Source organism: Fringilla coelebs (genome assembly GCF_963513975.1).
Source record: "Fringilla coelebs genome assembly, chromosome: 3".
Taxonomy (NCBI): domain Eukaryota; kingdom Metazoa; phylum Chordata; class Aves; order Passeriformes; family Fringillidae; genus Fringilla; species Fringilla coelebs.
Genome location: NC_140030.1, coordinates 44,772,312 through 44,798,894, shown reverse-complemented (window position 1 = coordinate 44,798,894; position 26,583 = coordinate 44,772,312). Strand labels below are relative to the sequence as shown.

General features: G+C 36.9%; 1 protein-coding gene across 1 annotated transcript in view; it reads left to right on the top strand.

Moving 5' to 3' along the window:
• PDSS2 (decaprenyl diphosphate synthase subunit 2) overlaps nt 1–26,583 on the top strand; it is a 109,997-nt gene that overhangs the window by 51,750 nt on the left and 31,664 nt on the right. Inside the window, exon 3 of the mRNA XM_084202862.1 lies at nt 17,551–17,749. Within this exon, the coding sequence (XP_084058988.1) occupies nt 17,551–17,749 (199 nt within the window). The remainder of the gene's footprint in view (nt 1–17,550; nt 17,750–26,583) is intronic.

Here is a 26,583-nt window from a genome sequence, read left to right as displayed (position 1 = left end):
AGAACAGAGTCTTCTTCACAAGGTGATAATCAAGATGTGTTTTAAACAGATGAGTGAGCATTCTAGCCCCATCCTGTAGCCTCAGCTCTATATCTAATGGTGTCACTGGTGTGCATTCATGACTGTGGAGCTCACAAAAAGCTACACTGATGTGGGCATAATTTAGCCTGTTAGAAGTCTTTATGATCATTTGTCAGTTGAGGTAGCCAAAGAACTTTCCATCCTAAGATTTTCAGAATTAGAAATGGTGACTGTGAGAAATGGCCTACTTTAAGAACACAAGTGTAAAGGTCTTGTCTGTTTTAGGGATATGCCACTGTGTATTAGGGACAAATTGCTGTGTATTAATGGGGACACTGGGAATCTCTCTTCTATTTCTCATGTGTGACAGCTCACCATCTGCAGCTCTGTCTGTTCTTCTCCAAAACCCATGCCATGGCTGCCGTAACAGAGGTGGTGCTGTGCTTGTTAGAGCAGTCTTTAATCGCTGTATGCATGAGGAGCACTCAGGCTGCCTCCAGGGAATCCAAGCTTATGTGAATGATGGTCCTTGGACAATGCCAGTCTGCAAAGATAAATATGGACTAGTGTAGTCAAAAGCCCAGAGGTAATATGCTGATTATAGTATGCTTTTGAGACTTGGCAGTCTGCAAAAATATGCACAAATGAACATTGATTGGTTGACTTATGCCTGTGGCCTGGACTGCTGTAGGACTGGGATTTTATGGGTGAGAAGAATCTGAAACGGCAATACTTTGCTTTATGTAATTAGCATTACAGCATATGAGGTGTGAGCACACCTCTGGAAATTGAGAAGATGCAAAAGGTGTTCCACCTTGAGTGAAAACCAGAATAAATACTGCATGAGGATATTTACCTTTGGCTCTGCATTCCCTGAGAGCACCAGTTATTGGCAAGTAGCTTCTGTCCTGTTGTGAATGCAGCCAAGCAGCTGAGGTGACTCTCATCTCCAGTCAGAGTAGATGACTTCAGTAGCAAAGGGCTGCCCTCTGCTTTAGGAACAGGTCAATGCTCTCTGGGAAAGCTGGTCTTTTACTGGGTAAGTTGTATCTTTACTTGCTCAGCTCACCTATGAAGTTTTGTCAGCAGATTCTTCCTACTGTAGACAAGTTTAAAGATGTTTATAATTTTAAATAGTTGTTTAAATACTTTCCAACTGGAATGTGTCTCCACATTAATCTAGATGTGCTTATCTATGGTATCTATGGAAAGAAATTAGATAGTCTCCATTTAAAAGAAAAAAAGGAAAAAGTAAATCCATTACAAAGCCTCCTGGCTAATTAGCGATGGGAACCATGAGTAAATTTTGGTGAAGGAGGTGAAGTTTATTGTATTCCTAGAGTGTAAATGACATTTAAAGGTTACTTTGACCTGTTTGCTATTAAATTTTACAGAAGCCTTCTTTTTACCTTGCATGGTGTAGGTATATCTATGGACAAAATCTCTTTGAGAGTTATTGTAAAAGGTAAAACACAAATGAAATAAAAACCAAAGAAAGACCATACAAATTATGTTTCAGTGCCTGCAAAAATACAAAGAGCACAAGTGTGTGACTCTTCACCTCATTTCAGATCTTGCCCTTCTTTCAGTTTCTGTACTCTGAACTGCATAGGGTGTTAACTTCAGAGATTAGATTTGACTGTTTCTTACCTTCATATTTTCAGTAAAAAAAATATTCCTAACTCTACAATGGATTTTTATCATGTGAAGCGTGCTTTCATATTTGTAAGAAGTTGGGGTTTTCTTTTTCCATTACTACTTTTCTGGGTTTACTAGTAATGGAAACTAAATTAAATTTACCTTGATCTGGTGCAATGCAGAGGGAGTGGCTGTGAACCAAAGTTTGGGAGACCTCATGCTCCATTGCACCTATCCCCATCAATGACTGCTAAATCATGGTAGAACATGTTTAAACAAAATTAAAAGTATTAAATTAGAAAAATGTAGTAAGACCAATAGTGTATGTAGGAACTCAAAACTTGAAGAAAGCAGAGGTGTTATTTTTTGTGTGATGTAAGTATTCAGCCTGAGAGTTTTAGTACGGTGTAGCTGTTGCACTTTAAATTCACACTGGCTTATTGCACACAAGCCCTGGGTCTCAGCTGCAGATATTGCAGAGATTAATCTTATTAATGGAACTGCTAATTGGTGTTTGACTTCTAATTATAGTAACAATAGGCCATAACAATCAATCCTCACCTTTACTGGGGCGCATTAGGACTCTTTATCATAAAAATGATTTCCTTTGGGACTTACTGTTCTTATTTCTATCTTCTGGAAGGCTGGCTTTCAGCAAAGGTACAGTATCCCAGCTAGCAAGTACTTTGAAAGCTTAGCTAATTAACTGGTAGAGAAAATGCATGGTCCTAAAATATTCAAATCTAAGTACATTAAGAAGTACAGTGTTCTTGACAAAATTGTTTGAAAGATAATGGGAAAAGTATGTCAAAATATGAACAGTGATGTCTTTTATAATCTTAAAGAAAGATGTAATTTTGTCTCCCAGTCCTTAGTAGCTTTCCCATAGCTTTTAGTGAGAGGAAATCCAAGCAGTTGTTCTAAATTAATTCTATTTAGTTTTTCTTCTCTCCAGGATAAATCCTGTGAGATTCATCATCTCATTTACAAGATGAGTCTCAGGAGATGAAAAGCACATACAACTTGATTACATATTCCTATTGATCATCTTCCATCCACAACAATAAAAATCAACTCCAAATACAAATCTAACAATATTACTAATTCATTACAACCAGTACTTTTCTTCATTAACTTTTATTATTTTCAGCATACTTAGCATGTGCAAATACAGCAATTATATGTTGAACAAGAAAAGGTCTTCTCCTTACATTGTAGGATAAATAAAAAGGCTCTGCATTAGAGCTGATCAAAGCCTGTTCAGAGATATAGCTCAAATCTTGTTCAAAATAAGTCTTTATAGCACTAGATAGCTGAGCAAGGTAAACTCAGCATGTACATCACTAAATGTGTTTTGGTTTCCATTTTAAAAAGGAAGTAATTTTCAGTATCAGAGAAAGCATGGTAGGGATGGCTCACCTTGGAAAAATTGTGATGGTGCTTCTGTCTGTCTGGCCCTCCCTTGGAGCTTCTTCCTCCCACTGCTTGTGAAGTGAGAACTGGACTTCCACGATGTGCAGCATAGCATACGAAACCAGAGCAGCACTGGTGGAATTCTGCAGTGGGTCAGGAGCAAAGCCCTGCTTTCACCCCAGTGGGAGCTTTTCAAAGAAAGGCCCCAGGTGACCTGCGGGTAACAAGGCCTGGCACAGCCTTCCTGGGACATGACAGGGCCACATGCCAGAGCACTTCACCAGAACTGCATTTGCTGTGAAACCTTTCCCTTGAAACAATTTTCTACTTGAGAACTTTCACATTTCCTTTACAAAAAAATATAATAGTATTTGTGAAGAGAAATTTCCAACCATCACCTAAGTACAATCCAGTGCTGTGGTGGAAGCACACAACAGCTTTGGGGCCTGCTTATCCATCAGAACTGTGACATCAATGCGACCACTGGCTTCACTCCAAATTCTTAAATAACTATATCTATAAAATTTATTTGTCCTACAGTCCCAAAATACTTCCCTTGCTTTTCTACCTGCTGAAGTACCACCAATCATTTTTCTGTCCTATTAACACGTCCCTTGACAAATTTTACAATGCAGTTGTCCAGTTTCAATAGAAATCTCTGCAATTCTTGGAAAATTGTAGCAATATGAAGTATTACAAGGCATACCGCACCAATTAATTTATTTTCTTAATATGATTTGGTCAGTACTCTGATATAAGGTAATTGAAGATATTACAACATCTGCTGAGGTGGCGTTGAAAACTCCACGAAAATATGAAAATATGAGACTGTATAAAGATGATGCAATGTTCTTTCACTTCCACTTGAAATAATGGCGTGTTCTGGACCCTAATCACATTAAGTGAATGAATATTTCTTGTGGCTTCATTGGTATCTGGCCTTTAACCCTTAGTAGATTTTCATGTGCAATTTGACCGCTCTGAGATCCTTCTAGAGCAAACAATAATAAAAAAGAAAGGCAGCAATAATATACTGGTGGTGTAGACAGGGTGCTGTACAGCAAAACTTGGTTATTTTTAATATATTCCAGTATAAAGGTGGGTGTATGAGTACATAGATAAGAGTGATTGATGATTTGAGAAGAGGAATAAGGAGCTGGAGAACTAGGGATAAAGACTTCAAGAATGCAATATGGTATTCTCACTGTGTTGCATTTGAGAAGGTGCTTATGCAGTCAAAAGGGAAATCAGAAAGACGATGGGTTTTTTATAGGGTTTGCAGCAATTCAAAACTTATGATCAGCAGTGCCAGCATGATTGGTATATGTGAAATTTTGTGAGCTTGATTGCCCGGTTCCTGAAGTCCATTTAAGTATTTGGAGTTGCGGTTTTTAATTTTTCTTAAGACTTGGCCAAATTTATGTACATTTTTGTGGAAAGAGAAGATAGAGCCAAATAAATTATGCATCTATTATTGCCAGAAAGGGAAGAAACATAAACAAATTCTGTTTTATACTATATAGTATTTCTGATTACTTTCTTGTAATTGCTGTGTTTCACCTAGACACTGCTGAATGGAACGCTTGCTTCAGTCTCTTATAGCTGAAATTTCATTCTGGCTTTTCATATCCATGCAACAAAACCAGTACCAAAAGTGCAGCTACATTCATACCTGTTTCAGTAGGCAAATTAAATTTTAGCAAAGCTCCAGTATGAGCTGTTAGAAGAGGATCCTATTTTGTGCACTCTGGTAGGAATTCTGCAGAAATCAAGTTTGTTCTTGAAGGTGGCTTGTTAGCATATAGCTGTCTCTCTATCATCACTTGCTTGGGGTTAATGTTGCTTGAATTGGTTGATGTCATTTTATCCCTTCTAAAAGTGTGTGGATTAAATCATTCTGGGATGAAAGAACCAAAAAATGAAAGCCTGAAATTTTCAGATACCTTATATTTTAATAAGGTAAAAATGGATGGAAATTGTGCCAATGGTATAATAGTAAGCCATTTTTTTTAATCAAAGGACACATTTTTCTCAATATCACACCGTATGCCATTTGCATAAAGTATATACGAATAATAATGACAAAACTTTGCAGACCTCAACAGCACCAAATGCTTGTTTCTATGCTGATATGGTCCCAGAAGCAGCAGTCGTTGCCTTGCTCCAAAAGGTTTATTATCCTTTCCCTGCTGGCAATTCTGTCAACACACCTGGTGTAAGGAGCAAGGTCTCTGAGAAGTCTGCTGTCTCCCTTTAGCTATCAGTCTCTTTCCTTGTACATGGCAGGCAATACCCATCTGCTGCATACTTCTGCTTTGTGAAAAGCAAAAGTATTCCCATAAAAAAAATATTTAATGTATGGTATTAATGTCCCTGTCCAATTCTGAACATTGACGGTTCAGGAGGGGAGAGGAGAGCACTTGTGATAACCATACTTTTAATTGCTGATTAACAGAAATGTAGTTACTGCTGTTCAGAATACAACAGGTTTATTTCATAGTAGGAGCTATCTGTGGTTGTGCAACCAGTATGTTTGGAATTTTTTTATCCCCTCTGTATCTTGGATATTTATGGGTATTTCAGAATTCACAGTAATTGTTATATAAGCATGATAAAAAATATATGTATAGTTATAAAATAAACCCCAACCCTATCTGGTACGCTGTATTCTAGTGATTCACATTTTATTTTTAATGCCTTTTTCTTGTGCAGTTAGACACATGAACAATCTATTCTCTTAACAGGACTGCTCATTTATCAAGTGTTCATTCTTCATGGCATAAAAAAGGTTACCTTCTTTTTGCTCTCACATAAAAAGGTTCCATGTATTTCAGGTGTCATTAGTACTAGAGATTTAATGTCAAGGTTAGTGCACCTTATCTTTCAGCTACATTGAATGCAATTACATACAAACTCTTCAGAGAGAATTCAGAGAAAAACTGGAAGTAATAAGTCAAGGTGGCAGTCTCAGAATAGCTAAGAGTGCACAGGAATGGGAGTTTCTCTTAGCAATGGTTCCAACTGTCTCCCATAGTCAATGCAAATAAAATTATAGACATGCTTCAGTCTTGCAGGGCTGAGAAACAACTAATAAAATGTAGGAAAAATTATGTTCATAAAATTAATTGTTAGTAGCTTATTTCTTGCACTTACCTGTGAGACCTTTTATTTCCCTTCATATCTTTTTAGCTGGTTTTAGTGCAGATATTTAAATATTTTGACTAAATAAACCACAGAGTAGTCAAAACTATTTTTAAACCATGATGTGAAATTTCTTATGGAATAGATGCATGAGATGTAGTTGGAGGATACATGTTATTGAGGGGCTATAGAGCAAATTTGGGTAATCTTCGATGGATGGGCACCCTGGGTGTTGCCCACCCATGATGGCAGCATATATCAGCCATGTCTGGCTGATACATGCTGCCATCATATGGGAAGGAATGTTGATCATTTCCATAACAAAATATGTGATTTTCTCCATCATCATGTTCCTTTTGATTTCTGCTGTGGTGATAGCAAGGTCGTCCAGTCTACAACTGAATCCTTTGGTTCATACCTCATCTTTTGAGGGTTTTGGTCAACACATGTTATTTAGTTCTGAGTCTTACTGTCTATCTTTTCATCATGTATCCTACCATCACATTTTCCTAAAGCCATGCTACAGCAGCTGTTGCTGAAGCTTTTGATCACCTCCTATCTTGCCATTTTTGACTCCTGTTTCCAATACCTAAAACTTGTTCACTTCAGTAAGCCAAAAGGAAGGCCTTCATGCTAACTCCATTGTAAACTCTTTTCTTGGCTTGCTCTTCTTTCACTCCATCAGTTTTAAATGTCTTATTTTTATTTTTGACTATTAGAAATATAATACTTTTTTTTTGTTAAGGAATCAGCGGTCATTTTTTGTTTCTAATCCAGTTGCAGTTGTGCAGAGGTGGGCTTTCTTGTGAGCACTGTTTTTTAGAATTGGCTGCTGGTGTTTATTTTTGAATTAACATTGCAGAATTTAAACTTCGTCTCAATTGTCTAGAAACTTAGCGTGGAAATAACTCTATAAAACTTCTGTTTGATGTTTTCTATGCTCTGTTTAGACCTTTAAATTAGCCTGATGCCCTTTGGGTTGTATAATGAATCAGAGCTTGCATTTGTTTTACGTTGCACAGGTTTCATATTTGCTTGGTGTCTGCTTGCAGAAGTGCCACCTTGTTAGGGTAAGTGGTTTTGTCAGTAATAAAATGAACTGTACAAAGGGCAGAGGTGGTAGGATGACCTTTTTGCAAAATATTGTTATAAACTAAATGCAGTAAACGTTTTTTTTTAGTGGAGTACCTGTTCAGTTGTCATAAGACTGGCATTGCCTGGAATGAATGGAATTCTTTTTGATTTTGTAAACATTTTTTCTAAGACTCCAATAAATAAAATTTGCTTTTTGTCTTTCAAACAATTTCAAAACACAGATAAAATTTGCTGGTCAGTTTAGGTAGGAAATTTTGTAAGTGGATTGTCAGACTGGAGATGTACCATTAACATTGCTTTATGTTCTTTAGCCACTGGCTAAGCATTCACCGAGGATGCAAGAAGTCCAGGTTTGGCTTTCTCAAGAATTTGAAAGGATGCAAATGCACTTCTGTGTCTGAATTTTCAGAACATTTCTCTAAACACAGGGATATAGGACATCTAGGTCAGGAATGCCTGAGTTTGTTATGTTGTATCCCTCCTGGTAACTAACTTAGCGGAGCGGGATCTGGAGTCCAGGTGTCCCACCTTTCTCTCCCACAAGCTCCTGCATACTGACTTTTTTCACTCTTTTGCCATCTGGCTGAATGAATAATTCAAGGTTTTGTGTAACAGCAGAGTAACTCGGCAGGAGTGGCTGAGGAAGGAGGTGTGAGGATGCTCTGGCCTTGAGAGCTGGGTGGCTGCCTGATGGGAGACCCAGATTTCTGAGTGGGGCACCAAATGCTTCAAAAGAGGGGCTTGGACTGGAAAGACAATTCTCTGCAGTCGGGTTGTCAGGTGCCATGTCCACTACTTCAGTTCTTCCTCTCTTTCACAGTTTTATGACTTCCAAATGCTGGCTGTCACTTGGAGTTTGGGGGACGTTGGCATGTTTTTAAGCGATAAACATACCTATGCTTTTGCCTCATTGCATCTTTTCACCCCCATACCATCTATAAACACAAAAAGGCAGGAAAATAAATGCCTCCAATAGTCATTTTCTAACTGGAAGTCAACATAGGCAGCTGACTAGAAAGGTACTTTAAATCATCTTATAGGTGTTTTCTCAGAGATGACACTCTAGTTATTTGAGACAACTGTTTTTTCCACCTGCTGTGAAGGATGAGTTTCCTTTTGGACACTTAAATATTTCCATGCTGTTAAAGCAGCAGATTGAAAAGCAGATGAGAAAGTTCAAAGCCAAGGCTGAAAGTTCAGTTTCAGCTTTTAGTTTTCTGACTTTTGTCACTTTGTGTCACAACCTAACTGTTGTTTTCACTTAGAGTTATTAATTAAGAAATACCAAGTTTACCCATTGAAAATCTGTTATCTTTCTTCACAGAAAATGAAAGTGAATTTCATTCCTTTTGGTATCCTGTGTTAGATAATAATTGAGAGAATAATAGATTCCAAGGACCTTTGATCTACTGTTACTGTAAAATAAAAATAAAACTTAATTTTTTTTTCTCCCACTGACTGTAATGATTTTAACCTTGTGTACTAATTTGAATGGGCTTGTGGGGGCAGAGTCTTAAATGAGACAAAAATGAAGGAAAAATTGCTAATGCTGCCACTGTATATCTAATGAGCACTGTGTAATAAACCATAACCTCTTCAACATTTCTGTGGAAAATGGTGTGATTATTTTGGATGGCTGGCCCTCTGTGTACGGCTCATTACCATCTGGCATAATGTGTATTGATATAGCCTGTAATTGTCAACTCTTATTTGACATGCTGCCTTTAATAAATGTGACTTGCATGGCTAGAACCTCCTAATGGTTATATGGAAAACTGTAATTAAATAAAATATGTATACTTATGTAAAATACACACCCTTATATCCATAAAATAATTTTGTAGAAGGTCTCTGTTTTTCTTTATCTCTTGTTCTTAGTGGGAATATTTGTATGTATTCCCAGGTTAGTACTGCATTACCAGTATGGATACCTAAATATGTGAAGACAGACATAAATCTTGAATTTAGGTTGTTTCCTCTTGCAGAACTTGCTTCAAATACATTTTTAAATATTTATTTTCTGTGTACTGTAAGACAGAATTAATATACCTGCTGTAACAGAACGGGTTCCCTGCCTGATGGTGGCTTTGTGTGCTCCTGCACTGGGAATGGGAAGTAACTCTAGTGGGCCAAATGGCTCCAGTTTTGGTGTTTCTCCTAAAGAAGCTGGCTGAAATAAATGCATTTGTAAATCTCAGTGCTGAAAGTATTTATACCTCCTTAAAGGCAAATGGGCTCCTGGCCAATGATAAGTTTTCGGATAGAGGGACCAACATATGCTGCTAATCTAGTCGTATTCTGTTTATTATCTGCAAAGTTTCCTTTCCTTGTCTTCACTGTTCTTTCATACAGGAATAGCTGAGAGATATCATTCTGGTAGTCATATTGGCTGCCTTACAAAACATAGGATTTCCCCAGCTACAATAAATTTTATTATTTGTGCAATGGGTGTTCATCTGGTGTTACCTTCAATGGCACTGTTGATGGAGAATCCATTGTTGCTCTTTGTAAGAGATTTTGGAAAGTACCTTCCCTTTATTCTTTTTGGATTTCCTTAGGCTCAGGCTAGTGGATCTTATTTTGTTTGCTTCATAATCAGCATATTCTGTTAACTTTGTTTTCTTTAAATATCTGTGACCAAATCTACTGATTTAATATCAGCCTTCTCCATGCATAAAATAGCTTTTGTTCCTCACTTCATCTGTTTTCTTTGCTTTGATTGTTAGGACAAAAACATTGGGAATTCATACTTTCTCAAATTCTTGACTGAAGTTTTTTAAGTGCTAATTTTTACTGGTATCAGAAACTCAAGGTTAACTGAGATGCTGCTTTCCTAATATTCTTCCCTTAAATCATCTGTGGGTCCTACTGGTCTATTTGACCACAGCCACATTCTGTATTTTAGCTGATTATCTCGAATGACCTATTCTTTCCACCCTTTTCCAAACTTTGGGTGCTTTCTTCTTGAAAGAGTCTCTAGTTCTGCATATCTGTGGTCTGCATTGAGACATTTTGATTAATTTTTTTTTATTGCATATTTTAACTTGAGTAAAGCATATTGAACCAGCTCAGTTGAATCCGTATTGAGGATTATTCACTCTCTCCGCTGTTTATTAGCTGTGTTATTCCTTTTCTGTTGTCTTGTCTCCTGAGTGTAAGTTCTCTGGACCTGCTAACTGTAAAATCTTACCCACTGCTGCTGTTCATGACCAATATTCACTTCTGGGCTAAGAGATATAAACACCTGCTTGTGTAAATATGTTGCTTAAAATATAGCAGGCTTTCTACAGTGGCTCGCCTTTATGCAGTTTTGTTTCTGCCTAACCTTACATAATGGACCAATGCAGTCCTTAAAGTTGTTCTTGGTTTTGAGGCTTTTTTAGTATATCCGCTTTTAAATTGCTGTTGCTCAGCTCCCTCTCCATTTTTGCATTTTCTCATCCAGTCCTTTATCAATTTTCTTCCTTGCCTATCTTTTCTGCTTTGTGTTTGTTCCTATCAGTTTTTTGGTTTGTCGAAGCTAGATGGGGAAGGAATTCTAGCTGATTCAGCTTTGTCTAAACCACAATTTTTTTGCTTTTTGTTTTAGTTTTTAATCAGCTTAGTCTTTTTAATTGGGGATGTGTGGCTCTTTGGTCATATAGCAAAATATTCATAAGGAGTTTCCCAAAAGTACTCACATTTTTCTTTTTAATTTATCGAACTGATTCAGGCTGTTTTATCATCGAAAATATTGCTTATGTATAATATATGCCTGTGACTATTATCTGTCATATTTATAAAGAATGGTTGTATACTGGTTTAGATTATATTGTTTTCATATAAGACATGTATTAAACTCACATTCACTTGTACCTAAATTTTTTCTGATATGAGGTCTTTGTAGCAAATTGAATCTTTACTATAGAGAATTCAGGTTAAATGCAGCATTTCTTGAGCTAGCAAAATTCCTTTTAGAAATTCAACCTAGTGTCAATAAATTGTCAATATACCTACGTATTGCCAATATGCATTATTGCATGAGTGTACTAAACACTGAATACCTGCATCATTATTTACAAAATGAGAGAAGTAGGTCTTTGAAGAAGTAAACATCCTATCTCATGTTTGATGAAGTACTTAATATAGTCTGCATAGCTGTTCATATAGTCTAAAGCAGATACCAACTGGAATTTCAACCTGCCTTTTATTAGAAGTTTAAATCTTGATAATTGCTTTATAAAAACACAATATTGCATTTGACAGCTTTACTTCATTTTGGAAATGTGACTCTTCCCATAGGGATAATCACTGATTTTAAAATGTGATTATGACATGTGATTTTATAAGTTTGACAATATGCTTATAAATTAGTAGCTCTAAATTTTATTATTGATTTTTGGCATCAATGTTCAAGTAATCTAAGAAGTCTTTCTCCAGATAACTTACTAATTTTTTTCTTTCTATTTTTAGGTGAACACTCATGGTTTTTCCTTTGGTTTGATCAGTTAGGTTAAGCTAGCCATCCTTCCTTTAAAAAATAAAAAAGCCATAAAACCTAAGCTGTAAATCTATTTTTTTAACAATACTTACATAAGTACTGGCTCATGTCTCGAGTGTGTTTCTTCTCTAGCAGTGTAGGAATGATCTCTGAGAACAGGAAAAGTGATTGATATCTCCCTTTTTAACAGTTTCTAGTGCTTGTGAAATCTGTAATAACTGAAATAAGATCAAAGCTCTTTTCCTGGTTTGTGGGGATTAAAAAACATACCTAGGCCTGCCGCCATATCTCACTGTTCTTTTAATACCTGTCCCTTGCAGAATGTCCTTTGTATCCTTCTGGCTAATAAAGTCCCAACATGACAAAATTTGTCTGTACAACAAGTGCATGTGATTCTTAACCATGTCAGCCCAGCCCGCCTGCTCCTCATTGTTCACACAGCTGCATTGTCACTGGTTTCTGGTTCTTACAGTAGCTAGGTATTTCTTACTGAGCAGGTTTCCTTTTGATATTCCCTTCTTCATTGGTCCCCAGCATGCATGCCTGCCTCTGGGAACTGGAAAACATCAGTTTGACTTAATGATTCTGGTGGTATTTTCCTTCTGGCTTTTCAGATTTACACTTTTTCATTTTAAACTGAGCTTGAGGTAGTGATCTTTACCAGTCTTTGTCTAGATTCTCTCAGCTATTCTCCATAATTGATGCTTTTGTTTCCAGGATAGGATTATTTTTCTTTTAGGCTGTGTGACTTGAAAAGGGAGTTGCCGTGATGAGGCCACCCAACCCAAGGACAATGTGCTATAGGTTGTGATCACTGTTCTTTGGCCACTGATACTGACTATAGGATTAAGCCAGACACAAGTTCAGTAGTTAGGGCTTCATTTTGCTGGGGATGATGGTGCAAGTGTGGATTCTTGCAGTCTGGTACAGCTGGCTCCCAGGCTGGAGGGCTCCTGGCTATGCTGTGGTGACACAGCGGTGGCTGTGTTGGCACATCAGTGGCACTAGTCAAAAGCTGATACAAGTTGGTTCACTTGCGTGTTGCTGTCTGGAGTACAAAGTGGGAATTGGTTGTTCCTGGTACCCCTAACAATGAAGCCAAGACCTGTGAAAACCCTTCGTCAAAATTCCTGCACTAAGGAAGGGAACAGGAGCCTGACTTGCAGTCAGGCTTTTCACTCTCCACTGCCAACCACCTGCAATGCTTAGGGAATCTGGCTTTTCAAGTTCGGGTAAATGCCTGCCCACTAAAAATCAGAAAACATTTTCAAGTCCTATAATGGGCTGAGGTAAGATCTTACTAAGACAAGTTATGCAAAAGAACCTAAGCAATAATCAGTGATGGGGGTGACAGAGAGTGAAAATATAAGATTGTTTTTAAAATAAAGAAAGAAACATACATGAGGGAGCATTGGTAGAAATTTTACTTTAAAAACTTTGTGATACTAGGAAGGGAAGGAGATGAAAGAGGTTAGGATATGTAGCCAGTTTAAATATAAAGTGATTGTTAGGAATGCAATTAAACGGCATACTCAACAAACTTGATAGATCTGATGTCTTTCAACTTGATTTATCCCTCAGGTGGAAGATGCTCCTACATCTTAAGACCAAGACAGAAGGGACCGCAAATTTCATGGTCTCTAGCCTTGTTGAAGGATAGGGGTCGGTAGATGTTTTCTGCTGGTTAACAGATACATCAGTCACAGTAATACAGTGAATATTTGGTGTTCTGCTCAAATCTGCTGCTTTACCCTGAAAATTTTCCCTGTTAGTGAAATGAGAGCATCTGCCATACATGTTGACTGGCCCCCTGCCCCCCTGCCATTTAATTTCTTCAAAAGACACCATTCACAGAAGATGGGAATGAGACTTTCCATCACTATGATGCTATTTGTTACTCGCTATGCATTGTTCTTCTAATCATGGTTTATTAACCATGGCATTGACTTTGACAGGTGAATGGGAAAAAGAGCTGTAAAAATCACTGCCCTTTCTCGCTGTGTCACTAAGGGAACTATCTTGCTGCAGCACCAGCTAGTACCCAGAGCATGCAGGATCAACGTGAATGTAGTTTAAGCACCTCCTTGTCTTCACAGAACTTTTCTTTCTGTTCACAATTCACAAAAAAGGTAAAATCAGATACTAAGTGCTGCCCAAATATATAGTCAGTACCTGAAATTATTACTTTAATTCTTTAGTTAATGCTTTTTCATATGTAATTTTCCATTAAAGACACTATTTCTTTTTATTTCAAATTCATAGGTGTGTGTATATAAAGATTATTATAGTTGTCACTGAAATGGAATGGATGCTGATACTTTAAAAAATTTTTCAGGCTTTTCATCCAAATCAATTCTTTTTGTATTGAAGGGAAACTATTGAATTGACAATCACAAAGAAAATGTTCAAATCTTGGGTGTGTACTGTTAGTCACTTCAATTCAAAGCTTCAATGATAAGAGTTCTTAAAGAATTTTTGATCTATCAGTTTCATTATCTTTGTTCATTGTAGTTGCTTTAAAAATTTTCAAATATTGTTTTTAGTGGCTAATTTAAGTCTTTGGCCCATTTCTGTGAAATATTATGCTTAAAAATGTCATTTTAAATTATTAAATTTTTTTTGCATAGCTTGTCATCCCTTGAGAAGCCCAGTGTAGTTCTGATGATTAGCTGATAATGAAAGGTGTACTAATTCAAGTTCAGTACAACTGTACTATTTAATGTGTCTCTTGTATTATATGTTTTACAGAATCTTATTATTTCTTTTTAGAGTAGGACTTTAAATTAAGAACTTTGGTGGTGGTTTGCAGTGAAGTCTTACTTCAGGGGTGAAAGGCGTGGAAGTGTGTTAGCATTTGGTGATAAAGCTTTCCTGATTCTTAGCACGCTTCCATTTAGGAACTTTGTGTGTTTAGAAATGTTGACTATTTTCTCAGTACTACCTTGTACCAAGGTAAGTGCAGGTAATTCTTGCAGCAGCCACTTCTTTTTTTGTGACTGTGGGCTCTGGAGTGAAATCAGGATGGAGGCAGTCAGCGTTTGTCATCCCATTGCCTTCTTTCTAGGTCCAGTATTGCTAAAACATTATTTTTTTGTATGTTGGGATTGGCTGCTTTCGAATACAAAATTATTTAATCACTGAATTGTATTCAGATGGAGAAAGCTGTGAATAGTATTTCTTTAGCCATTAAGCAGCAACTTCATAGCAGCAGTGTTTATTTGTTGGATACTGGTCTTTACAAAGTCATGTCAAGGATCCTCCTGTATCTGCGGCATTGTGCACTTGTTATTGTGCCTGGGTATTCTAGGGATTATCACAAAAAGCATTAAAAAATGCATTGCCTGGGATTTCTGCAATAGCACTGATTCTTGTATTTTTAGTCTGCTAGGGAGAGAGAGTGGAAAAGCAGTATGGAAGACCAGAATTAGGCATAGATTATCTGCCTAATATGATTCTTGTTAGCACAAATAATGTGAATACTATTTGAAGAACAAACGGATTATAGAGAAAGAAATGAAAACATCCAGATCCTGAGCATGTGGAAAGCATGGCACTGATGTATTTGTGTAACCTTTTCATGAAGAGCGATGCTGAAGTCAAAGAGGGGATTTTGATTTCCTTCATTAAGAGCTTATTAAATGAAGAAATAGGACAGTCGTTGTTTTGCTTCAATAGTTGGGGGTCACAGAGGCGGGCCTGGTCTCCTCAGGATATTAATGCCTGCTTTCAGCTGGGGGAAATGAGCCGTCGCCTGAGTTAGCTGCAGCTTTATGTGCTCGTCACTAGGGATCCCCATATGTCCTGGGATCTGCGGCAGGCGGAAATGGCAGAGCTCTGCGGCGGGGAGCAGAGGGCTCTCATTGCTATTCATAACAGGTAGCTCGGCTCAATCTGCCCAGAGCAAGTCTGTTTAATGTTGATCAGCTGTCCATCTGATAAACCGAATTGATACGGACATTTCCTCCAAGGGCTGCCCTGACAATGACAGCAGGAGCATCGGGATGTCTTGTTAGTCTTTTTCTCCGAGTTTGAAAATTTATTAACCCTTTGTTAGAGCCGAGCCAAGCGTGATTACAATACTGTGACTGGGTTGTGTGAGTTTCTTCCTCATGTCTTTGAAAAGTAGCCTCAACCTTTAGATTTTTTGTCTACATGGAGAATGACTGTTTGGTTTTTGAATTGTTTTTGTCTGCATGGAGCCAGCAATTTGTGAATTATAAAGGCAGCTTTTAAAACAGCTCAGGTTTTTTTTTTTGTGAATGCCAAAATGCATCAGGAACCTCTATTTATCCTCTCCCTCCAGCTCCTCTGCCTTTTGTGTGCTGCCCAGTCCGTGTGACCATCCCATCTCTTCTCTCTTGCTAATTGGCACTGACCACTGCCCTGAAACAGTTGCTGCTGGAACTGTTCACAGGTCACATATATTTGGGGCAGAAGGTTACTTTAGACACACGTGCACTTTCCAGAGGAAACAGAATTAATTTGCCAGTACCGAGGCAGAATCTAACCTGAGTGTGTACCAGCTGGTATCTTTGTGAAGGTATGGATCAGTTTGGTTACTCAATGAATCAGTGCTTGGCCACTTCTGAGTAAGCACAGAGAACATAATTCGCCTTTGTACTATGTTGTAATTAATTAAAACTTTAAGGCCTTTAGTCATCTGTTTAATTGAGGGCATGGGTTGTATTTTGCTCATATATGAAATCTCCATGGCAGAAAGGGAACTGCTTGAGTCAGAGAAGATGTGAATGTGCTGAAGATTTTGTAAGAATGAGTCCTGTGTGTTCTAGCATTAAAAGGATGCTCCAGTGCATTGCTCTTTTTCCCCCTCCCTTTGACCCTGCTCAGTTATTTTGTCTGTTCAACACCCTATTGTTGTTCTGAGCTAAGGTGACATCTTTGGGCTTCTTCGAGTGGCAGTCACGATTGAGGACTACAGGATTGAATTGTGGGAGGAGGGGGGAGGAGAGGGCTGTGCTAATGACTCTTTTCTTGCCTTTTCCAAAAAATTAAAATAGAGAGCAAGCCTCTATGGAATAACCTCTGTGATAAGCCTCTCAGAGGGATTTGTAACCCCTAAACCCAGAATGTATCACACTATGTGTTGGAGTAAGAAGTGATTTGTAAACCTATACAGTAAAATTGGCCCCTTTGCTAGACAGTCCCCTTTGCTTCTGACTAAAACCACCCGTGAAATACCATTAGTACACAGTTCTAAAACATTCAGCTGTTTTTCCTCTCCTGCCTGAACCTGTCCCCTTTGGTAGTATTGAACTGCAAGGTATTCTTTTATTAATTTAACTAATTTGAGCAGTCATTGACTGCAGCATTCTTACGTTGTTTGGATTGGCTTGCTTAGGACTCCCCTGCTGATATGTCCTTTGTTTCTTTCCATCATTACTTTCTGCTTGGCATTTTCTTCATGTCAAGTGTCCCTCAAGCTTCTGGTAGACAAAACAGAACAAAGAAAGCACCCGTGAGGACTATATTGATTATTTTGCTTTATTTTGTGAAAGAATTCAAACAAAGGGCAGCATTCTCCCAAGTGGAGCCTGTGATACCTGTGGTTTGCCTGGAAATACTTAGTGACAGTTCTCTGTGTTTAACACCTCCTGGTTGTGGCTTCCAGAAGTACATAGAAGAGCTACATGATAATTAATAAAATACCTTTAGCACATATGGTTGTTTGTTTATTTTCACTGAAAATCTCTGTTCTATTCATAGCATCAGACATAATTGTGCTTTTTCTTTCTTTCTTTCAGTCAAAGAAGTCTTGCTGAGATTACAGAGCTGATCCATACTGCCTTTCTGGTGCATCGTGGCATAGTAAACATTGGTGAGCTCAAGTCCTGTGATGGCCCTCTGAAGGATATGCAGTTTGGGAATAAAATGGCTGTTTTGAGTGGAGATTTTCTTCTAGCAAATGCTTGCACAAGCCTTGCACAGTTGCAGAATACCAAGGTAAAAAAGAAAAATTCCTCTACTGCCAAAGCAAGTAAATACTAGCAAGTATTTTGAAAGAGAGACCCCCTAAAAATCAGCAGTTATGTATGTATATATGGAGCATCATTTCAAAATCAGCAGGCTTACCATTATAGCTGTAAATTTGGCAGTCTGCTGCTGCTGTGAACGTGTTTAAAAGTCTTCTGTGGAATTACTGTGATGATATCTTCAGTATAGATTCTGAAGCACTGAAGTAATGGATGGGTGATCAATTTGGTGAGTTTAAGGCGTATGCAGTGGCATCTTTGTGACATGTCAGGCTAGAGCACCTCTGGTAAACTCCTAGCTGAAGACATGTTTGGTCTGTTTTTCTTTTTGTTTTTTTTATCTTTGTGCTTTGTGAGAGGTTTTCTGTCTTAGATAATTTGGGGAGCAAAAGGCTTTACTGTTTTGTCTCAGATGACTTTTTGCTTTTAATATTGTTAGGGATTAGGATGTGCCTGAATATTGGATTGCCCTACTAATGTGGATGTACTGGCTTCTGAAGGACAGCTGCAATCCAACTGCTTAGCCAAACTGTTTGAAATTTTACAGGGAGATGTTTTTGATGAGGAACAAGTTGTGTATATGTATTATCTTAGAAAATGAGACTGATGGAGACATTAAGAGGTCCTCTCTGTAGTTGATTCTTCTTTTCACCAGATAGGATCAACTATACAAAATCATTCTTGACCCACATTTATCTAGCTTGTTCTTAAAACCTTCAGTGGTGGAGAGGGATTCCTGGGCATCCCTGTGCCAGCCTGGTGTAACACCTTCTGCATGTATGGCTGAACAGCTAAGTGTGCCATTCCAATGGAAGCAGGAGACAGTACGTTTTGCAGAGGTGCTTTTCATAAATTTGAAGATTGCTGCCATGTTGTAATGTAAAATAAATGTTTGTCATGTGCAATTGCCAATAATCAGCATAGTTGTAATTGTCAGCCTAAGTAGTCTATTTTTTTAGATTCTCATGCTGAATTTCCTTGTGGTAGTAGAGTATTTCTGTGCTCCTTTGATCATAAGTATGACAGTTTCTCTCAGAAGTGGTTTCATTTTCTAACACAGAGCTGAGATTCAAGAGAAGAGGGAGATTCAAGAGAAAATTAGATGTCAATCTACTGGAGTAGTGGGTTTTAAGCCATTATGGTGCTAACTTATAGTAAGTATTAGGAAAAGAAATAAATAGTGTACACTATAGCCAAAATGGGGTGTTACTGATTTTAGTAATCATTATTAATTTGTATCAGTTCCTTTTTTTAGTACCCTGTAAGTTTCTCAAGACAGACCAAAGGATTTAACCCTACATCACTTTTCTGTTTCAACATAAGAGGAAACTTTTACAAAATGTAGCCACTATTACTTTGCGTTTAGTACATCATTAAGTATTGCAGCAGGAATGTATAATCCCTGAAGACTTGCCAGGAAACAAGCCTACGGTGAAATGAAGCACAAGTGCAAAGAAATACTTTTTTTTTTTTTTAAGCAATCATTATACTGCATGTTGGAAAATTCTGCCAAAACATTTTAGCACTTTTTTTCATTTTTCTGACATCTAAATACTTTCATAGCTTCTACATACGATAAGTGGGATGCCATTATGGAAACTGATTGACTTAGTAAATTATTCTTTTTCATACGTCTAACCCTACTAGCAAAGTTAGAAAAATTGAAATACAAGCTATAGAAATCTCTTGACAGGTGCAATGATTTAAACATACTGTATTTATTCTTTTGTAAATGATGAATTTTCAAATCTGGCATCTGTTTTTTAGCAGTGTGAAATAACTGTGACTTTTTGCCTTCATAATGTTTTGTGTTCTTTGATGTAAAAAGTAAAAATCACAGTACTGCTTTTTTTGCTGGCATTTAGCAAATTGGCTAATGAAATGAGCAGCATTTTATCGTGCATGGTACTGACCATGGTAGCCATAACCTCCACATACATACCTAGCTATTGTGTAGACCAGAATTTAAATTAAAAGGGGTTTTAACATAACTGAACTCATTGCTACCAGGATAATTTTATTGTCTGTTAAATTCATGTCTGAGCTTGTGTATGATGCATTTATCTCTCTGCTTCTCTCGGGGCTGACAATTAGATGTGAAATTCTGTAGTCATAATGAAATGCAGAGCTATTTTATAATTGCCAAGGGTAAAATTAGCAAAGTCAATTATTTTCCCTTAGGCTTTTCCCTGTAGATATTAAAAGGCTGCAAGGTAATTGCCTTAGGTAACACTTTGATTTTTAAATAACATTAAATATAGGAATTGTTGTTGTTAATTCATAGTAATTTTCCTCTTCTTGCTACTGTTATAGAATATTACTGTAATGATGTTATCAAGAATCAAGGCTCGGGGTTTGTGTTTTTGGGGCTTTCTTTTAAACTAGTGCTCATATCTCTCATTAGTTTGCTAACATGCTGAAGAACGTTTTGGGGTGGTGTTTTGGGTTTTATGGTTTTTGATCTCTGAGGTACAAGGACTCTAGATTGCTTTAATTGTCAGGTGGAAAGCCTCTTGTAAGGTAAACTGCTGTTGTGCTATTAAAAAATCATTGCAAATTTTGGTTTTTGAACACATAATTCAGATGGAAGCATTCTCATTTTCTGCTTTGCGAAATCATGGTACATTAATTATGAATACAAAGTTGGTATCAACTGAGGCTTAAAATATTGAAGGACAGATGCATGTGAGTGCTACATTTTTGTAATCATGGCTAAGTCCTACATCTTTTAAGTTAATAAAAACTGTTGAAAATGAACACTAATTTCTTCAAAAGCCTTTAGTACAAAGCATTAGATTGATCAGATGTGTTAACAATTCTTTTGTACTTTTTGATTACCTTATATAAGCTAACCTTTTGGATGGTGGCTCTTCTTGGCCTGCTGATTGCAGTGATAAATTATGTTGCTGATTGAAAATTAATTGGATAAAACCTCACTTCAGAACTGCATCCTATAGCAGATTGTTTATTGCTAATTCATGGATTTAAGAACAGAATGGATCCCAAAGATGAATGGTTTGGGATCTTTTAGAGTTGTTATATCAGCAGTGGAATGGTGATCCTTTGGCAAGGGAGGGCATGTTTGTGTTTTGCTGCTTAACTAACAATGCAGTAATGTGTGCTGATGTGCTGACTTACTGCATTGGGGTGTGTTTATATGGGATTACAGGGTTATTTTGATAGGTTTTCTCATTTTGAGGCTGCAATGCTCCAATACTAGGATGATGATAAGATACATGTAATATATATGTGGAAGTCCTTGTAAACATTGTAGGTGTGGGAGTGATGGAAAAGTAAATTATGTTTGCCTAACAAAATAGGGTACCTCCTAGCTATCCTGTGGGATTTGTGACCATATGCAGTTTTAAATAAATGTGCTAATAAATTATTAAGAAGTGTAAAATGATCTGTTTAATGGTTGGTTCTTCATTGCATCTGAAGACAGTGTGTCTTTAACATTTGTTGTCTTACTTTGCCTAGCCAAGGATGTGGGGATGAAACTGCTAAAAGCAAATCTTTTAAATAAAAGTCTCTCTTTGACTCTGGTAGCAAAAAGTGTTAATTTTGTCTTTGATTTCTGCTTAAGTTACCTCCACTTCCTATAATATTTTTAGGCTGGCATTCAGATGCAAACATAGCAAAAGTAACAAACATTAATTGGCATTTCTGTCACCTGTCACGTGGATGTGGGATATGGGCATTTTACCATGAGCGATGTGTGGATACTGACTGCAATATTATCAAATAATTTGCTTTTTCAGTGTTTGTAACAGAGAAGTTGGAAGAAGTCTGTCACAGCATTAAAGCTGGTGCTTCCTTAAGCATCTGAATCATCAGGTGTCTTACAAAACTATAGAGGTGCTTAAAAGACATAATTAAAACCAGTTTTGATGCTCTTATACTCTAAAGAGAGTGATGCATAGAACTTCAGAAGGCTGAAATGGTGCATTTTAGTGCAATGCCTAGAAATGGTAAAATAATTTGCAAATGCATTTCTTGCAACTTCATAAACTGATAAGAGGGCATCCCTTTGTATTTAAAGAAAGAAAATCCAGAAACCAGCCAAACAACCAAAACGAAACCACCAAAACCCAACATGTACAAAACAAAAAAAAAACCTCCCCAAAAGAAGAAGCCTATCCCAAAACCATGAAGTATGTGTTATGGTAGTGTTCTCTGTAGTTCTTACTGAAATCTTAAGAATTGACTAAATTTTTCCCACTGTAATTCTGTAAGTTCTTCTTGAAATGATTGAACTCTTTGCAGAAACACTTCAAAATCTACAGGCTGAAAGCTTGGAACTGGATTTAAGAATCGTCTCTGTCAATGCAGAGCTCTGCCAGAAGACCACATTGTAGAGCATTGTTTTAATAAGTATTATTTGTTCATAAATAAACAGTAGCACAGATGTAGTACTTATGTAGCAGATACATTTCCTTATGCAAAGCTTATGTATTCCTAAAGGCACAAGTGTGTTTATCAAATAAGCCTTGTGTTTACATAAACATCAATAAGTTACTAATTTAAGTCCTCCTATGTCTTCCTGTTGCAACTGCCTGAAGGTGCCCTCCACTTCAGATAAGAATTGTTTATCATGAACTATGGTTTCTACTTCTGTACCATCAATTGTGGTCCTGTTGGGAAGGCTCAGTTTGGAGCTTAAGCAGCCTCGGTGTCCAGTGAAGGATATGGAGAGTATCCTCTTTCTGAAATTATTCCAGTAGCTCTTTTGATGTAAATTGACATTTTTGAGCATTGACAAACAAGCCAGGTTAGAATCTACAATTTTAATTTTTACATGTCATTTAACAAAGGTGTTACTTGTATCAGACTTTTTCTTTCTCTGAATGATGTCAAGAGAAGAGAATAAACTTGTAAAAAAAACCCATCACGAATCTGCCAAGAAATACCCTTTTTAAATGAAAACTAGATGTTAATAGTTGCCAGTCTAAAGGTAACTATTAGCAGCTACTGGCTTGTCATAGATTTAAATTACCCTCAGAACAGTGCATTTTGTTTGTGGTAAATAGAAGGTCCTTCTCCTTAAATGTAGGGGAGATGAGTTATTTTCAGAGCAATGAAAGTTATTTTGAAAGAGAGAGTCTTCTTTGTTATCTCTGGTGGAAGATTTGAACCATAAATATCTGCTAAGTGTATTTACAGCATACATTTTTAATACATTTTACATAACATAAACAGAGAACTTTATAACCTCAATTTTCCTACTGGGATTCAGTAGCTTTATTGATCAGAGAAGGCAGGATGAAAAAATCATGGAGAAACATTGAGTACCAGAAGTAATGTGTTTGGTCCCAGTTACAGTGTTCATATAGAAAACTGAAGCTGGTGATAAAACCATTTTTTAATCTTTTGTATATTTTTAATTGTTTTTCACTCTTTGTCTTTGCTCACATATTGACTATCTTTTTCTTCCCTAGTACAAGCTGCTGTTGGAGATGAGTATCTTTAAAATGATCAGCAAGCAGAGCAGCTGGGTGACAGGAATTTGGGGAGAAGCAGAGATCAGATTAGATCAAATTAGATTAAGAGACAGTTTATAAAGTTTGATAATTATGTTGTCTTCTTGAGGGGAAAAAAAAAAAGAAGAAAAAACCTTCAGGTTTTTATGTAGAGAGCTGATTAAAGAGCTTTTCTGAAAGACTTTATCATGTCTGTCTTGGTGTACTTTCCCCTGCGGCACTGTTTGATGATGATGTACTGGACAAGATAGGGAGTAAGATAGTATCTATATTGTTGAGTATTTTTGTTTTTATTTCGTATTTTAGAGTGCCACAGGGGCGTGTCTCAAAACCAGACACTACTCATAAATGCAGGCGAGTTTAGAGAGCTCTGGACTGATTTATAGAAAAGTACACTTAAGACTGCTTTGTCTGGATACTGAGGGGAAGAAGAAAACCAAGAAAGAAGTCTGATGTTTTTGGACCTTTAAACTAATGGGAGATGACACAGGGCAACATAGCTAACATGATTGAATTATTACATAATAAAGCTCTTCCTTAGGCAACCCTAAATAAGCAGTTTTGTATCTTAAACCATTGAGATACATACTGAATATTGTCATACAATAGCATAGCTTTTATTGGAGAATGCAAACACACTCTTAAGTAGTGAGAAATACATAATAATTGATAATTATGTGTGAATCATAATGAAGAAAAGTGTTATTTGTTATAATTATTATATTTAGATGGCACCAAAATGTGCTAATTTACATACCCTTTGAGAGGTAAAATTAGATTTCATTTACTGTAAAGTAAAACATAAAAGAGATGGTAATTGAAACAAACTTTATGTTCATTTAATGGACGGGTATTGGTTTTTCTTCCAAATGTTCTCAAACATTGGATTTTTAATAAGATTTATTTACTGAAGTTTTATTGACAAGTATGTGAAATTCCTTTAGTAGGAAAAAGGCAATTTTTATAATAGCTGGTGAAAGTATTGGAGCAATTGGGGGGGATATCTTGTGTGTTAGAGATAAAAGGTTAAAATCCATTGGAATCAGTATCTGGTAATCAAATTTTTCCCACACTACTGCTGTAAAACTTTTGTCTTGCATTTCTGCTGTCATTAGAGGCAACAGCTTTTATGATACATATTAATGATGACAAAAACTGTGGAATGATGCTAGTGAGTGTCCTAATTACTGCATTGTACTCTTCTCATTGTCTCTTTTGATGCCTATGTCTCTGGATGAGTTTCTTGGCAAGTGCGTCTTTTGCCATTGTTCTCAAGAAGTAGCCCCTCAAATAACACCTGACCAAATGTAGCATTCGTTGTCTGAATATTCCACAGGATTTTTTCTATTTAACATTTGCTATGTATAACCAGTAATTGAATATTTGTAAAATTTCATTACCTTAATAACTGCAGTTATATTTTTGAAAAGTAATCTTTTAGAGAAGTTAAATTAGAGGATTAGGTGACACAGTTTATTAACTTATTAATTCAATTAAAATGCTAAAAATTAGACTTAATCTGTAATTGTGATAATGTTAGAAACAGTCTGCTTTTAGATCAGCAAATGACCTGTTGTATTGTAATGAATGCCAGTTTGAGATTAAAACTGCTTAACTTTGCCTTCATTCCTAATCAGTGCATTCCTCAAATAGATTTATCCTTTACCTTGGTGGCCTTTTGCGCCTGTACTGGTTTTTAAAGCTAATGCTTATGTTAAGCTTCCCCAAAGTTAGTCTCCATGGGGGTTAGTATATGACTGCATGGAGAGAGTATATTTTTCTGATTCTTGGCCATGGCACTACTGGAAAATTTTATGTTTAGATTTCAATCTGTTTTCTGTCCTCCCACTTCTGCATGAAAAAATACTTCAAAAAAAAAGTGATTTCTGCCACTTCCCTTGTGGATGTCTGTGACTTACAAACAATACCTTGTAGCAGAATGATTGCTGCAGAACAGGGAAAGACTAAAGTTGAGACTGGTAGCAGAATATGTCATCACAGAAATAGTGTATCATCAAGTCTAGATTAGTCTTTCCCAAAAACATACTGCAAGAATATTTTTAAAGCATCAAGGCATGGTGCTGTTGAGAACAGAATTGTGAGTGTTTGAGATTCTGCCTCAATGTCGCATTGACCAAGCGACTGACTGTTGTCATCTTATTGCAAAGCTCTCTTACCTTCTCGGTGATTTCTCATGGGCAGCTCCTCACAGCACCGACAGCTTCTTCACAGCCAACAACTCCAACTCTCTTCACAGTACAACCAACAAACTCCAGCTCTCTTCTCAACTAGCTAACCCACTCTTTTGTAGCACTCTTCTTCTTATTGGACTCAGCTGTGTCCTATTAAGGGCAGGCCTGTTCCTAATCGTTGGGGATTAGTGCAGCTGCAACTCCTCAGGTGTGTGACTACCTTCTGCATTATTTTCTTGCATTCTATCCCTCACAACTGACGGCCTCAGGAAGTTTTCTCTTCAGTTCTGATGAATTTTCAGTGGCCTACCAAAGATCTTTACACCAATTTGCTCAAAATCCATGCAATATTCTTGCCTCTGAATCACCTCACTAACAATCTCCTCAACTTACATCTGAATTCACCTTCCTCTTAGTAGCAATCAGGCATGTCCTTCCGCTTCTCTGGTCTGCCCAGCAGACCGAAGTCAATGTTTACTGCTTGAGTTCATTAACCAAATACCTGTCATTATTCCAGGTAAATATTGTCTTCCTCAGAGATAAAATGCACATCTGCTTCTAACACCTGGTTTAGTAATTCTTTGTCTTATAGAACTGCTGTTTGCTTCGTAATTAACAGAATGGTCTGGAAAATACAGATATGCCATCTACATGAAAGAGAGGGCTTTTCAGAGATGACTCAACATCAATGAAGATAAAAACTAAAGCAACTGAAGAAAGGCTGAATCTGATGAAAGTCAAAGGTCATTCAACATCTTAAGACAATCACTAATGAGTTCTGGGTAGTTGGGGTCTGTTCCTCTTACATTTGCTCCCTTAATGTACAGCACTGAGTTGGCAGTTGTCTAGTGGTGAACACAAATGCTTCAAGAGTCAGAAATATTTACAGGCTTGATATATATTTGTGCATATTAAATACGCATATGTGTGTGTGTATGTGTGTGTGTGTATATATATATATACACACACACTTATATATATATACACACATCTAAATTTAATTGAATGTTAAAGCCAAATTTTGGAATTAAAGTTTTTTCTTTTTTCTAAAGTCAAACACCATCACTTTTCAGAGAAATTCCCTTTGAAAGATTTAAGACAAACATTAAAAAGTGTCTAGATTTAATCTTTCT